The sequence below is a fragment of the Mustela nigripes genome, chromosome 4, assembly GCF_022355385.1.
Source record: "Mustela nigripes isolate SB6536 chromosome 4, MUSNIG.SB6536, whole genome shotgun sequence".
NCBI lineage: Eukaryota > Metazoa > Chordata > Mammalia > Carnivora > Mustelidae > Mustela > Mustela nigripes.
The window spans coordinates 33,448,563-33,463,800 of record NC_081560.1 but is presented as its reverse complement, the minus strand read 5'-3'; the positions used below and the strand labels follow the sequence as shown (position 1 = coordinate 33,463,800).

The 15,238-nt window shown below is 34.3% G+C and overlaps 1 protein-coding gene across 2 annotated transcripts in view; it reads right to left on the bottom strand.

The window, feature by feature from the left end:
- TFEC (transcription factor EC) overlaps nucleotides 1-15,030 on the bottom strand; it is a 122,599-nt gene extending 107,569 nt beyond the window's left edge. For both annotated transcript variants that reach the window (XM_059396532.1, XM_059396530.1), the window contains exons 1-2: nucleotides 14,981-15,030; nucleotides 13,783-14,029 (exon numbers count right to left, since the gene is read on the bottom strand). In XM_059396532.1, the coding sequence (XP_059252515.1) occupies nucleotides 13,783-13,980 (198 nt within the window). In that variant the 5' untranslated portion in view covers nucleotides 13,981-14,029; nucleotides 14,981-15,030. The remainder of the gene's footprint in view (nucleotides 1-13,782; nucleotides 14,030-14,980) is intronic.
- Between the last annotated feature and the right edge of the window lie 208 nt (nucleotides 15,031-15,238).

Below are 15,238 nucleotides of genomic sequence, written 5' to 3'. Positions count from 1 at the left end.
AGAATAGATCAAAAAACAAGACCCAACTATATGTTGTTTACAAGAAACTCACTTTAAATATAAATGTTATAATAATAACACACAAATATTTATATATTATATAATATATGGATTAAAAATAAATGGTGAAAAATATAAGATATACCATACTAACACTAATCAATTGAAAGTGGGAATAACTACATTAACTTCAGACATAGTTGACTCGTGAAAAAAAAAGTTATCAGCGATAAAGAAAGGCATTACATAATGATAAAGAGGTCAATTCCCAAAGAAGATATAATAATCCTTAATATGTATGCATCTAACCATAGAATATATGAGGTAAAAAGTGATACAATTTCAAGGAGAAACAGATAAATCCACTATTATAGTTGGAGGCTTCAACACCCATATATCAAAAATGGACAGATCCAGCAAGCATAAAATCACTAAGGACACACTTAAATTCAATGCAATTAATCAACTGACATCTATAGGCTGCTTCATCCAACAGCCAAATGCATATTTTTCTCAAGCTCTTATGGAATGTTCACCAAGATAGATCACATTCTGGGCCATAAAACACATCTTAATAAATTTAAAAGAATAGAAATCATACACTGAGTGCTCTTAAACCACGAATTTAAGCTAGAAATCAATAATAGAAAGATAGCATGAAATCTCAAAATATTTGGAGATTCAACAACATACTCGGATCAGATAACACATGGGTGAAAAAAAAATTCAAGAAAAATATTTTGATCTAATAAAACCGAGCATACAACTTATTAAAATTGGTGAGATGCAGTGAAAGCAGTGCTTAGAGGGATGTTTGTAGCACTGAGTGCATATATTAGAAAAGAAAAATGATCTAAAACAATACTCTAAGTTTCCACATTAGAAAGTTAGAAAAAGAAGAACAAATTAAATCTAAAGTAAGTAAAAGAAGACAAAAAATAAAAATCAGAGCAGAAATCAATGAAATTGAAAAAAGAAATTAATAGAAAATTAACAGAGCCAAAAGCTAGTTCTCTGAAAATATCAATAAAATCAATAAGCCTCTAGTGAAACTAAGAAAAAAAGAAATAAGAAACAAATTATCAATATCAGAAATGAAAAAGGGACATTACAACAGATCCCACAGACATTAAAAAGATAATAAAACATATTATGAACAGCTCTATGCCCTTTATACCTAGATTAAGTGGACCAGTTTCTTGAAAGACACAATTTGCTAAAACTCATACAAGAAGTAAGCAGTCAAAAGAGACTTACATCTATTAAAGTAATCGAATCAATAATTAATAGACTTCCAAAACAGAAAGCACTAGGCCCAGATGGACTCACTGGTGAATTCTACCAAATGATACCAATTCTCTACAATGTCTTCCAGAAGACAGAAGCAGAGGGAATATTTCCTAACTATGAGGGCAGCATTACCCAAACAAAGACATTACAAGGACAGAAAACCACATACCAATATTTCTCATGAACATAGATGCAAAAATCCTCAACAAATTGATGTACTAGCAAACTGACTCCAATAATCTATAAAAACAATTATACACCATGACCAACTAGGACTTAACTCAGATATGCAAGAACGATTCAACATTTAAAAATCAATTAATGTAATCCCTTACCTCAACAAGCTGAAGAGGAAAAAAAATCACATAATCATATCAATAGATATAAAAAAGCATTTAACAAAATCCAGCATCCCTTTATAATAAAAACTCTCAGCAAACTAGAAATAGAGGGGAAGTTCCTCAGAGGAACCAAGAGAGACTGTGGACTCTGAGAAACAAACTGAAGATTTTAGAGGGGAGGGGGTTGGGGGTATGCGTGAACCTGGTGGTGGGTATTAAGAAGGATATGTATTGCATGGAGCACTGTGTACGGTATGTAAACAATGAATCTTAGAACACTGTACAGTGGGAACACTTGGAACACTTAAAAATAAAATAAAATTTTTTTAAAAAAGAATATCTACAAAAATCCAACGTCTAACTAACATTATACTTTATTTTGAGAAATGAAGCTTTCTCACTAAGATCAAGAACAAAGCAAATATACTGACTCTCACCAATGCTTTCCAGGTTCTTCCTGGAAGTTCTAGCTAATGCAATAAAATGAACAACAAAAAAAGGTAATAAAAATATATATATTGGAAAGAAATAAAACTCTGTTCATAGATGGTATGTCCTCTATGTAGAAAATCTGAAAGAAAGAGCCTGTTTAGTTTTGTAAGAAACAAAACAAAACAACAACAACAAAAAAACCATACCAAACTCTCTCCCCTAGAAGCTGTCCCATTTTGCATTGCCACCAGCAGTAATTAAGAGTTTCTTCTCATCCTTGCCGGCATTTGGTATTTTATTAGCACTTTAGATTTTGGCCATTATGATAGGTGTGTAGTAGTATTTCATTTTGGTTTTAATTTGAAATTCCATATTGACATATGGTATTGAACATCTTTCCAGACACTTATTTGACATATGTATATCTTCTTTAGTGAGGTATCTGCTCAGATCTTTTGCCCAACTTTGAATTGAGTCATTTTTAAATTGTTTTATGAGTTTGAATTTTTAAAAGTATGTTTGTTAGTAGAAGCAAAAATTATAATACCATTTCATGTGAGCTAAAAGTATCTAGAAAATAAAATAAAGAAAATTATATTTAAAAAGTTGTCAGGATAAAAGTACCAAAATGGAATTCTACTTTACAGTTGTAAAGTTCCTGCTTTGAGTAAAGTACCCTCAAAGCAGTAAAATGTCAATTCTAGTAGAGAGTGACATATGTAGATTGTGACAATAAATATATGTATACAGTAATACCTAGAGTCATTGCTAAAAATGATATATTGATGTATACTCAAAAACATTGTAAACAAGTCAAATGAAACTAAAAAAAAATACTTTCAGTAACCCAAAGGAAGGAAAGGAAAACAGGTGAATGAGAAACAGAGAACAAATAGGAAACAAATAAAATGCAAAACTTATCCACTAACATATCAATAGTTGCATTAATTTTAACTGTTTCAGCTATATCAATTAAAAGAAAAACAGGATGGGGGCACCTGGGTGGCTCAGTGGTTAAAGCCTCTGCCTTCAGCTCAGGTCATGATCCCCGGGTCCTGGGATTGAGCTCCTAGTTGGGTTCTCTGCTCAGCAGGGAACTTGCTTCCCCCTCCACCCCCCGCCTGCCTCTCTGCCTACTTGTGATTTCTGTCTGTCAAATAAACAAATAAAATCTTAAAAAAAGAAAAAGGATGGATAAAAAACATGATCAAATTATATAAGAAACTTGTTTCCAAAAAATGATATAAATAGATTGAAAGGATTACAAAAGATATACCATGCAAACCTTTAAAAAAAGAGTAAACTCTTTCAGTATCATATAAAATAAACTTCTGAGAAGAAACTTACCAGCAACAAAGAGTATTACATAATAATAAAAGGGTCAGTCTACCAAGAAGACATAGTGATCCTACATGGGTATACACTAAGCAACAGAATATCAAAATACATGAAACAAGAACTGATAGAACTGAAAGAAAAATAAACAAACCCACAGTTTTTACTGGGGATTTCAACACTCTATAACCATTACATTAAATTTGTAACTTAAACTTTACAAAAAAGAAATCTTCAGACCCAGGTGGCTTCGATGGTGGAATCTGCCAAACATTAAGTAAGAACTGATACTAACCCTACATAATCTTTTCTAGAAAATAGGAGAGGAACTAACATTTTCCAATTCATTGTATGAGGTCAGTGTTATCCTAATATCACAGTCACACAAAAACAATACAGAAAAAGAAAAACTATAGGCCAATATCCTTCATGGGATTAAATGTAAAAATCCTCAACAACACATTAGAAAATTGAATAAACAGATTATATACAGCAATGTATAAATGGAGTTCTTAAAACATGACAGCAAAAACACAATCCATAAAAGAAATAATTAATGAATTGGATATTATCTAAATTAAAAAGGTTTGCTCTTATGAAAATGAAAGATCTTATTAAAAAGATAAAAAGATAAACTATAGGCTGGGAGAAAATATTTGCAAAGTACATATTTGACAAAGAACTTGTATCTAAAATATATAGAAAGAAGAATTAATTTTACCAATCTTTATATTATTTACACAATTCTCTTACAGATTTACAGAATTTAGCACAATATTCCAGTAATGGTGGACCATAAATTCCTGCCAGCAATACAGTAACAAGATGTGGTAGATTATTACAGTTAAACCATCCACAAAAATCAAACCTTTCTGTATCTGCTCTATTTTATAGTCTTCTCCCACATTGACTCTGGGCTTCACATGAGTCTGGCCCAGTGAGACAGTATGCAAACAGAAATAACTTCCACATTAAGGCTGGTTCCTTTCTTCTTGCTTTTAGAACTCTGCAACATAGGAAGAAGGCAACTTATCCTACTAGAGAAAATGGTCCAGGAGACCACCAATACCAAAACCAGACCTCTGAGTGAGGCTGTCTTAGACCATCAAGCCATAGACAGTATGCCAATGGGACAGCAAAAAAAAAAAAAAAATAGAGAAAGAGAATCACTAAAATGAACCCAGTCCATATTGCTAGCATAGAGAATTATTAAGAGGTAAAAGTTATTTTAAGTCACTAATTCTCATGTTAGTAGGTATTACAAAATACAACTCATACCAAATGTTTAAATCCTACTCAAACATAAACTTAAGTAAATGGGTTAATTCAATCATATAATTAAGTAATTTAATTTTAATTCAAATGTTAAAAACCTTTCACAATTATACCATTCTAACTTTTTTCAGTCTGAGGTTGTTTGTGGTGTTCTGAGGATCACTAAAGAGGGTAACACCACCAATGTAGATGTTTTGGGGCAACTGAGTTAGGTTGAATTTATTCAGAACCTACCTTGTATATTACATTTTTAATTTGCCTATAATGGTTTTGCCTCTAAATTCTGCTTGTCTTTTTAATATGAAATGGCTAAAAATCAAGAAATTCAGAGTTTACTGAGAATGAATTAGTATGTCTTACCAAATGCACTTTTATTCAAAAATTCAAATCTTGAACCATTATGGACTGTGAACCATTTTTCTTATCATCTGTTTGAAATAGTTTAAAGAAGAAGGAAATAATTGGCAAACATGGGGATCAGCACTCTTAAAAGATTAAAATGCTCATTTGTCATTGTAATTTTGCCAAATAATGAGTTATTAAGAGTAATTTGTAGGATTTACTATTCAAGTTATTTATTTAGGTCTAACAATCTGGTAAGCACATTAATATGAAAAACATCCTTTTTTTTTCACCATCTTAGCTACAATAAACTTAAAATATGCCAATCTTCATGCTTTAGGGCATAATTTGGTTACCAGCTGGGGTCAGGAAGAAATTTTCCCTATAGTGTAGTATTGCCAATTACCATAGGTGTAGCGAGAACAAGAGAGAGAGTCAGGGGGTTACAGGGCCCTCTAAAGCATCTGGTATTGGATGCTCTCTGAGTGAGAATTCAGGAAAAGATGAAACATTCAATTGTTCCTGTATGTCAATTTTGATATTCCTATGAGCTGCCAATATGACACTGCTGCCACAAGGGAGGGATTTCCTACAGAACAGATGTCACTTACAGTATTATGTGGGCTATCTATCTCAACAAATAATTGCTTGGCACTTCTGCCCTATGGCAAGGGTCTGAAAATATGTTAGGGTGGGAACACACCATACAAGCAGATGGGCATAGATAAAAGAAAGAGCAAGAGCATACTGAGTCTGAAATGCCTGTGTAAAAGCCAGATGGGGTACGGAAGCAGATGTCTTTCCTTATCTTCAGTGACTACAGCCCAAGATCAGAATTTTCCAGTTATTAGTTATTTGGAGGTCCTATTCTAAAATTTCTTTAGATGAGTATGTGTTACATAAGGCTCTAATTCATTTTAAAAAAAATTAACTTTTTTGATGTAAACTGCAATTTCCATTTGAAATTAATTCATTTTGCTTAAGGCCAGAAATGGATGTGAGACTCTCAACACCAATGCTCCCTACTTCCACCTCTTCCCGCCCTCCCCACCCCCCCAAAAAAAAGAAAAAGAAGAAAGAAGAAAACTAGGCTGGGATAAGAGGATGGACACAAAGACTGACAGTGAATGACAAAGTCCTATTGAGTCGGGACTTGCCTGAGAGACAGCGAGAGGGAAAAAAGTACTTTTAAAATATCAGTAAGAGAATCAAAGAAAGTAAGATCTTTCTTCTGATGAAAGGGGAAAAGTTAATAACAGTGAAAGGAAGCAATTGCAATCTGCTCCAACTGTAACGGAAGAAAAGAAGATGAAGGTAGAATTAGGAAGCAACCATTTTAAATAAGCTTAACATATATGTACCTTTCACACTTTACACAATTCAAGGATTGAAGTCTTTAAAATATTGAAACTATTTGCCTTAATGGCAGACCTCACTGACTACATAAATAACTGGCTGAAGAAAGAGAAGGAATGTTTTTGTTCATAAGAACTAGTAAAGGAATTTTTGCTTTTAAAACAATACTGATTGCAGAAAAAAGCTTGGGGGTAGGCATGGGAGATAATAATGAATATACTGCAAATTATTAAAAAGCATTAGATGATACCCCAGAATTAGAAAATATCGAGGGTGTTATTGATACATTTCCATGGCTATCATTGGAGATAACTAATAAGTGTTTTGAAAATTTTCTAGACCAAAATAATTTGGCCATTTAGCTATGTCTGAAAATGGTAATTGAACAGAACATTTGTTCATGTGTTGGAGTAGGTCCAAAGATGATTCTTAAGGAAAATTTCAAGCTTTGCTGCTAGTAACCCTTTTTGTGTATTTTAATCTTAATAAATGTATTTTTTTTATCATAAAATGTTCATCCTACCACATCCTTCTGTTTTCAAATTTTAATATTCCATTCTCAAATGTTAATATGGAAAAGCAAGATATAAGGTACTTATGGGATAATATAATCTCAAATTTGCTTCTAGCTATAGTCCATCTGAGAAAAGTATAATATAGGGGAAATTGCCTAAAGCTCAATCATTCACTCTTAAGAGTATGCGAAGAAAGGTAAGAGGAGTAAGGATACATCTCTCCTCGAAGCAACTTAAGGAGGTTGAACTTTATCTGAAAGAGAAGGGGAAGCCACTGAAGAGCTTTTGTTGGTGAGTTTGCTTATTTGGGAAAAGGGTACTACAGTCATATTTCCTTGGTGAAAGGTCCTTGAAGACACCTGGTGCAAAAGTTTGGATGGGAACCAGACAGAAAGCAAGGACATCAATAGGGAGCACTGTAGTTAAACACATGAGAAATGGTAATAACCTTGACTAGCAGCAGTAGAAGAAAGTGGGTAGATTTGAGAACTATTTATGAGGCAAATTCAACAGTATGAAAGATACTCAAAAAGAATTTACGATAACAGAGGATGAAAGGATGAGCCTAGTTTTAAGACTTGAGAAAATGCATGGATAAATATTCCAGTTATGAAGTACAAAACACGGAATGATGAGCAGGGTTTTCGTTTTGTTTTATTTGAGAAGGCACTGGGAGACACTAGATTACTAATCTAGCATGGGATATATTGAATTTGAAAAAGCCTCTAGGAAGAAGCAGCTGGATATTTGGATGTCAGCTCAGAGGACATCACCGCTAATCTTTGTAGATTAGAGCATTTACATTTATTGAAAACATGGTAATATATTAATTTGCCTGTGGATAGTGTAAGAAGCCATCCCCCCTCAAAAAAAAAAAAAATAATGTATCCCCAAAGCACAGTTTTAAGGAGAATCCTTTATTAAACAAATACTTCGTAAGCACTGACTCTGTTCTAGTCCCCAGAACTGCATCTACAAGATAGGCAAGACCCACTCTCCCATGCAGCTTACATTTTCAATGGTTGAGCCAAACAACCAGTAAACAAATAAACAATACCAAAAGCCCCCAACACGATAAGATTAGTTATTTTCAGAAACTTTGAAAAGCCGTGTAGAAAATAAAACAGTATATGGTAAGAACAAGAGCCTGGAATGTGGTAGAATACTTTAAGAGCGGGTGACAAGATAGAGCAAGTGTAGGAGGGAGGCAGGAGGGAAAGTCTGGAGGCCCAGGGGTAAATGGTCTCTGATGGACAAAGGGAAGGTCTTGTAACTAGGAACCAAACAAGAATAAGAAAATGGAAAGGTAGTTTTCTCTCTGCTAGCAAGTGAAAAGAGGATCTGCCAAAACTGCTGCTCACACAGTGTGTAATCAGACTGGAGAAGTCTCAGAAAAGTTTAGACAAGCAATCCCTTGGACCTAAACAGGAGAAAGTTGAAAGGAAGGCCAGAGAGACTGGGAACAGTTGAATCTATGGAGCTAAAACAATTCACAAAACATCCAGACACCACCTTAAATCTTGAACTGAATCTCTTTGCTTATATAGTTTAGATTAATATTAAAAATGTAATTTGGAGTTAACGTATATACCATTTCTGCTTTTCTCAGCTTTTTGTGTTTGAGACTTTATCCACAGGGTCAGATAGCTCATATAAATATCATTATTCATCTACTGGAAGCTAATAGAAATAATTAGCATGTATATAACTGGACTTCATATTTAACAAGTAATTGAAAATGAAGAAAAGGAGCATTGTTATTAAAAATTCATAAAACAAATTTGTATGTTGAGTACATGTTATTTTACACTTTAATGAATTCTTTTGGGGTCAATCCCTATGATGCAGTTTCAAGGTAACCATGAGAAATTAGAAGAGGTGACTGTTAGCCAAAATAATTTATTAAAAGCCTCAAAAAAAGAGACATACAAGGAAGAAATGAAAATGGACAATGGTCTTCACGTTTATGGAGGACGATTATAAAATTAAAGGTAACCAATTTTCTATGTTTCAAGGTAAGTAAAAGGAAATTATGCTAAAATTATAGGCCAATCGTGGTGAAGAAAAACATTAATATTATAACATCTTTGGATGCCACAAAATATTACCCAAAAGGTTGTATAATTCTCTCTGCTTCATTACCTAAAATCAAGACGGCTCCTGAAAAGCAGGTATTGATCAATATGAATCACAGTGCCAGACTGTCTTATACTTGAAGACTGTAGGAAACAGATGACTCCCACTCTTGTACCCCTTGGCTTCAGTGAGCCATTTTCCTCCATTAGTAAACTCTTGGGCTATAAAGCTATTTCACAGGGTATTAGATACTAAGGGTCTCAGATGTATAATAATGAATAATGTATTATTCAGAGAACACAATGGGTTAGGTGAGTTCTTTAGGCTTCTTGATTATGAAGATGATCATAACTTGGATGAACTTAGCTTGAGCTGCTGCTAGCATTTCAGGTCACCCATCACTTGGTATCAGAGAGTAGCAGCTACATTTGCTCAGGTCTGAACATGCATTCCTTATTATTTAGAACAAATGGAATTTGGAGGGGAAAAATCTTTATTCCAATTTTAAAAAACTTTTATAGATAACGCATAGCTGTCACTTAATATTTTTTAGCTCTATAGTCTCTGTAATTTCCCTTTATCAACACTAGAGGCAGAGGGACTTTTAAAGTATGTAAGTGGTAATACACAGGACACTTGACATAATTTACTTTTTAAGTCTGAGTTTAATTTTTTTTAATCAAGGGTTATTAAGAGGTCTTTGAAATAGATAACTTCAAAAGGTTTTTCAACATAAATGGAAACGAGATTTATCTGGAGGAGATAACCAAATTCTACAGGTTATTTGACAAATTTAGAACAACCAATGTACAATGGAAAACTGGAAGCATGGAATGTTTAGCAATTGATTCTGTGATTGGGTATTTTTTTAATTGCCTCTCTTGTTCTGTAAGTTTTACCCCCAAATTAGGATTAATATTCTTGACATACACCTCTTATATATTTTCCTTTCCATATACCAACTCCCTACCCTTTTGCTCATGGCCCCAGAGAAAAAGGTGGATGTCAATACTAGAAAAAGGAAATATAGGAGGTTTTTAATAGGCCAAGAAGAATTAATATGTTTCCTCCAGGGGTGAATAATAATTATAGAAAGAAGACAAAGAGAAACAACAAGACAGACATGAGGGTTCGAATTCCCTGTTCTGGAGCAAAGTCACTACTGTGTATGCACTAGAGAGTTTAGAAAAGGACAGAAACCCCAATGGGGAGAATAAACATGAACAAGAGGAGCCTTAAGTCTGTGTTCCGTTTAGAACTCTGATAGTGTTGAGTGACCTTGGCATATCAGAAATGGTGATCTGACAAGTATTCCTTCAGGCCCCCAGTGGTTAAGGGGTAGCATAAGGAAGTCCAGCCTCGGCTCTATGATTGAGGTTCAGAGTCAACCAGCATTGAGCACTGATGCTGCCTCATCCAAGAGGAGAGGCATGAATCCCATTAGCCATAGATCTAGCAGTGAAAGCCAACAGGAAGTCTAGTCAGAGGACACATAGGCACATAAGCTTTACCTCATACCCATGAAAGACAACTTTTGCTAAAAAGACACAGATTTAACCTGAAAGCAAACATTTTAAACTGAAAGATTGAAATACACTTATCTAGAAAGTTAAGTTTTTATCCCATTATCTTCTCCCCAATTAGCCATCTCCTCTTCCCCATCTCTTAGGCCCTACCCATCCCCAAGTAAGATATGAGTATTGGAAGGGCAGTGGGAAATTTAAGAAAGGTTTGAAATTATTATAGAAAAAAAGGGACTACATTCTTCTCATAATTTTTATCCCCTTTACATGTTATCAACAAAATGAAATTAGATACTTCCAGAGGATAGAGCTTCCTACATGGAGTCTGTCCATTAACATTCTACACAGGGATGGCACATGACTATGCTCAGAAAGAAATGTTCCATTTTAAAGAAGATGCCTATCTTACATACTCTAAAACAGCCACATTTCATACTTCAAAATAAAAAATGTTTATTGAAACTTATATTAAAATGTGTTAAGAAATCTCATAATATATAGGGGCACCTGGGTGACACAATCAGTTAAGCTTCTGACTTGGTTTCAGCTCCAGTCATGACCTCGTGGTTATGAAATAGAGCCAGAAGTGGGGCTCTGCTCTAAGTGCGGAGTCTGCTTAAGACTTCCTCTTCCTCTATCCTTCCTCCCCATAAAGAAATGTTTGTAACAAATTTTACGTACTTTTGCTTAGTGGGTAAAATTAGAGAGAAATTTTCCATCTTGCAGATATAATTTAATAGATCTCATCAGTTAGGGATGTTACTGGTAGAAAATTAACAAACGCAATGAGAACAGGTATCATAATGGCCTGTGTAAAGAGCCACAAATTGGGACTACTTCCTAATTATTTCCTGGAAGGCATATCTATAGAGTATCAACCACCTAATTCAAATAACACTCTAACCCTTCCATCTGTCCCTACAGTCGCAGAAGTGAACGCCTGACCAATAAAAAACAAGCATAGCACTCACCATCACCTTAATGACCAGACCAAGGATGGAACTGTGAAAGTCTTAATGTGAAATTTTTCACACTGGAGCTAGGTAACATAAGCCCCCATTTTCCTAAGTTGCAAATTGTGAGAATGTAAGTCTGGAGGGAATGAAGCCTACGTGGTTTGCTGCTAGGAGGAGTTGGTCTGAGAAACACAGTATGCAGAGAAAAGCAAAGATGAGAGACAAACACATTCTTAACATATTTGAAGTCCTGGTACAGTCAGCCCTGGTATCAGCTATCCTTCCTAGGAATAGAAACCAACCAATTCCCTTGGTGGCTCAATCTGCTTCCACATGGGTATTCTTACTGGAAACCATCTGAGTTCTCACTAATAAACCTAGTAAGAAAGTGATATACTCCAACTATGTAGAAAAATAATAAATATCAATATTGCCATTTTGCTAATGGTGTAGTTTTGAACTAATTTCTTAAAATCTCTGAGCCTTCGCTCAGCATCTGCAAACTGGGGCTTACAACTCTTCTACTGAATTACTAAGAAATTAGGAATGATGTACATGAAGTACTTAACAGGATGGCTCTCCCATAGCACTTGCTTAAAAAGTGCTAAAATTTTATTGTTTTGATAATGAGGTTTTGAGGAGGGGGTGGGAAGAGAACCCTAAGAAGACAAAAATTATAGCACTCAATCTTATGTGATTTTTCCATGAAAAGCAAGCCTACTTAGGAAGACAGAGGGGAGGGACAGGGGTTGGGCAAAATGAGTAAAGATAAGTAGAAAATATAGGCTTCCAGTTATGGAATGAATAAGTCACAGGAATAAAAGGTACAGCAGAGGGAATATAATCAGTGGTGTTTTAATGGCTTTGCATGGGGACAGGCGGCATCTACACTTGTGGGGAGCACAGAGTAACCATACAGAGATGGTGAATCACTATGCTGTAAATCAATGTAATACTGTGTAGCAACTGTATTTCAATTTTAAAAATTAAAGATTAAAAATTTAAAAAAAAATTCCTGCCTAAACAGAGTAGTAAATACAAGTTAGAAAGACTTTAAAAAATGTAATAAAGTCAGAAATAAGTATAAACAAAAGATGTCTATGACCTTAAGGAGCAATGATTTTTGAAAGCTTAATTTACAATAAATAAGCATTTGCAGTTGAAAGTCTATAAGAGGTTAATCGAATGGTCTTATTTTTAAGAATAGTCTTAATAGGAAAGCTAAAGCAAATATGATTGATATAGCTATTCCCTGAAAATGGATGTAGCAATACTTTTAGGTCCAACTCAAATGCTTCACAATAATAAAGCCTTCCATGGCATCACCGAACCCATGTACAATTACTATGTACCACACGTAGGGTACAGTCTTTCTTTTAATGTATTTATTTGCTTACCCTTCTACATTACAAAATCTTCATAGTAAGGTCTCTCTTTTTCATATTTGTATCTTATAATTATAGATCAAGAAACTGGTCAAAGACTCAAAATAGAGTGTTTAAATGAAACTGAATTCTAGATGCACACTAGGAGTCAGGAAAAAAAAAATGGATTCTAAACTTGCATCTGCTATCTACTAGGTGTGTATCCTTGAATAGGTTGCTAGCTTTAGGATCATACACTCATTGTGTCTGTCTTCAAAGTTGTGTTCTCTAACCCGCTCCCCTGCAAAAATCACATTTAAAATACATTTGCTACCTTTACACACTAAAACGGACCCTCTACAAAAGGTAATCCTCAACCAAACTCCATAACCAATCTTGGAATAATTATCTCTCAAATTGAACAATTCAACAAGGTGATGCTTTAAAGGGCCCAATATCATAGAATCAGCAAAGTAGACTCAGAATTCTAACTCAAAGATGTCATGCTTTCTATATACCACACCACTTACTTGTGTTTTAGAAGTCTTGGAATGCTTTTAAAAGGCTTTTCACTCTTAATAATGTTTCTGTTCATAAGGCGCACCTCACTGGTTTGGATAGTCAAATGAGATGATATGAAACTTCCTTGTAAAGAATAAAAGCCTCCGAAATACCAACTGGTGTTATTATCACGATGCTGATGTTGATAAAGATGATATGGAAGAGAAAATTATGTACTTTGGATGTTTTGTCACTCTGATACTTACATTCTTTTAAATGAGCTACTTACTGGGAGCTGGGAGAAGGCTCTGGATTTTTATTACTTGCTCTTCAACTTTTGAGTAAAATTAAAATGTAATCTTCAGAGGTGTAAAATGTAAAATTTCAGAGGTGATTACCTACTGTATTTACTTAGAAATTATGGCTCTCTCTATATGTGTGTATATATATACATATATACACAGATAGATATATACCTTAGAAAAGGATGATAATTGACTTGAAGAAATTTCTGGTCTTACTGGGAAAAGTCTCTGAAACATTGGTTTGTATGAAAATTGCATGTGGAACTGTGTATGCTGGGCCCTGGCTTCCTGGCTGAGATGAAGTCTCCTCTCCTTTTCTCCTAATTGTTCTTTCTTTTGAAACTGGAGTCCGGTTAGAGCTTGTAACATATTTGTCTTCTTTTCTTCTCACTAATAATGGATTTGAAAAAAAGGAGCTCTGCAAAAAACATGCAAAAAATTATTCTCTTTTATTATCTAAGATTATATATTGTGAAATAAATCTAGTAAATGATAGGGGAAGCATCTAAAATAGAAAAACAAACTCATTCTTTAATGCTTATGGTTCACCCATAAAGATACAATTCTTAATGCTCAAGTTTAAAAAAAAAAAAAAAAAAAGATGAGAAGAAACAGTTGGCATTCAGCTAACAATTGTGTTTGGAGATTTGTGCCTGACTTTGTTATTCTGAGCAAAGCCAGGTACCAGCCTCTTGGGATTATGTACAAAGGCAAGAAAAAAAGTGGACATGTACAAACCTCAAAGGTGACTGCTGGGTTAATAAAACAGTCTGTTTTCTGTTCACCCACTCTTGCTCTCAGTGTGCAAGTATATTAAAATATGTCAAAAGGAAAACCATTCGCTGTGCAAAAATAATTCAGCTACAAGTCACAATTTCCAGCTGATGGAGTGCCTTAGTGCATTTAAGTGCACTAGCAAGTGATCCATACATCTCCCTAGATGAAAGTTGTATCCTCATTAAAAGAGAAACAAACACAAAATAGGAACAACTGTCACAGAGAAAAACAGACCACAATGGATACCGCATTTCCCCCACTCCGTTTCTGACTTGAGCTATTGCAGACTGAAGAGCAGTGCTGTCCTAGAAGTAACCTCTTAAAAAGCCATGAAAGTAAAACGAGGAAGCTGCTAGAGGAACTGAATGTGTAGCTAATGGCCGTCCATATTACTGTTCAATGTATCTGGAAAAATATCTTTTTCTTTCGAGTCTCTATAAAATCTCCCACTGCATAAGACTTCGTAAAAATGTGAAGTGTCTGGATTAAACAAATGCACCCCAGGGAATTTAGAATTAATGCTCTAACATATCTTTAAATAACCTCTTTTAGATAAACTCTGGTTTAAGCGTTTGTAAGATATCATACCAACCTTTGTTTTTCTGATTTTCTTCTAAAGAACAATATCATTGATATGAATCTGAAAAAAAAAAGAGGAGGTTAATATTAACTCTAATAATACTGTTCTTATTTGATTAATATGTTGCCATTATTATAAGGCAAAAAAATACAGTGGCTACAGAATGTGGGAGCTCTGGTCTTAGGCACCACCAGATCTATAAAAGGAACAGGTGTCTTCAAAAAGTAGATATTATGATAGAATAATAAGGGAACAATATATGAAAAAACA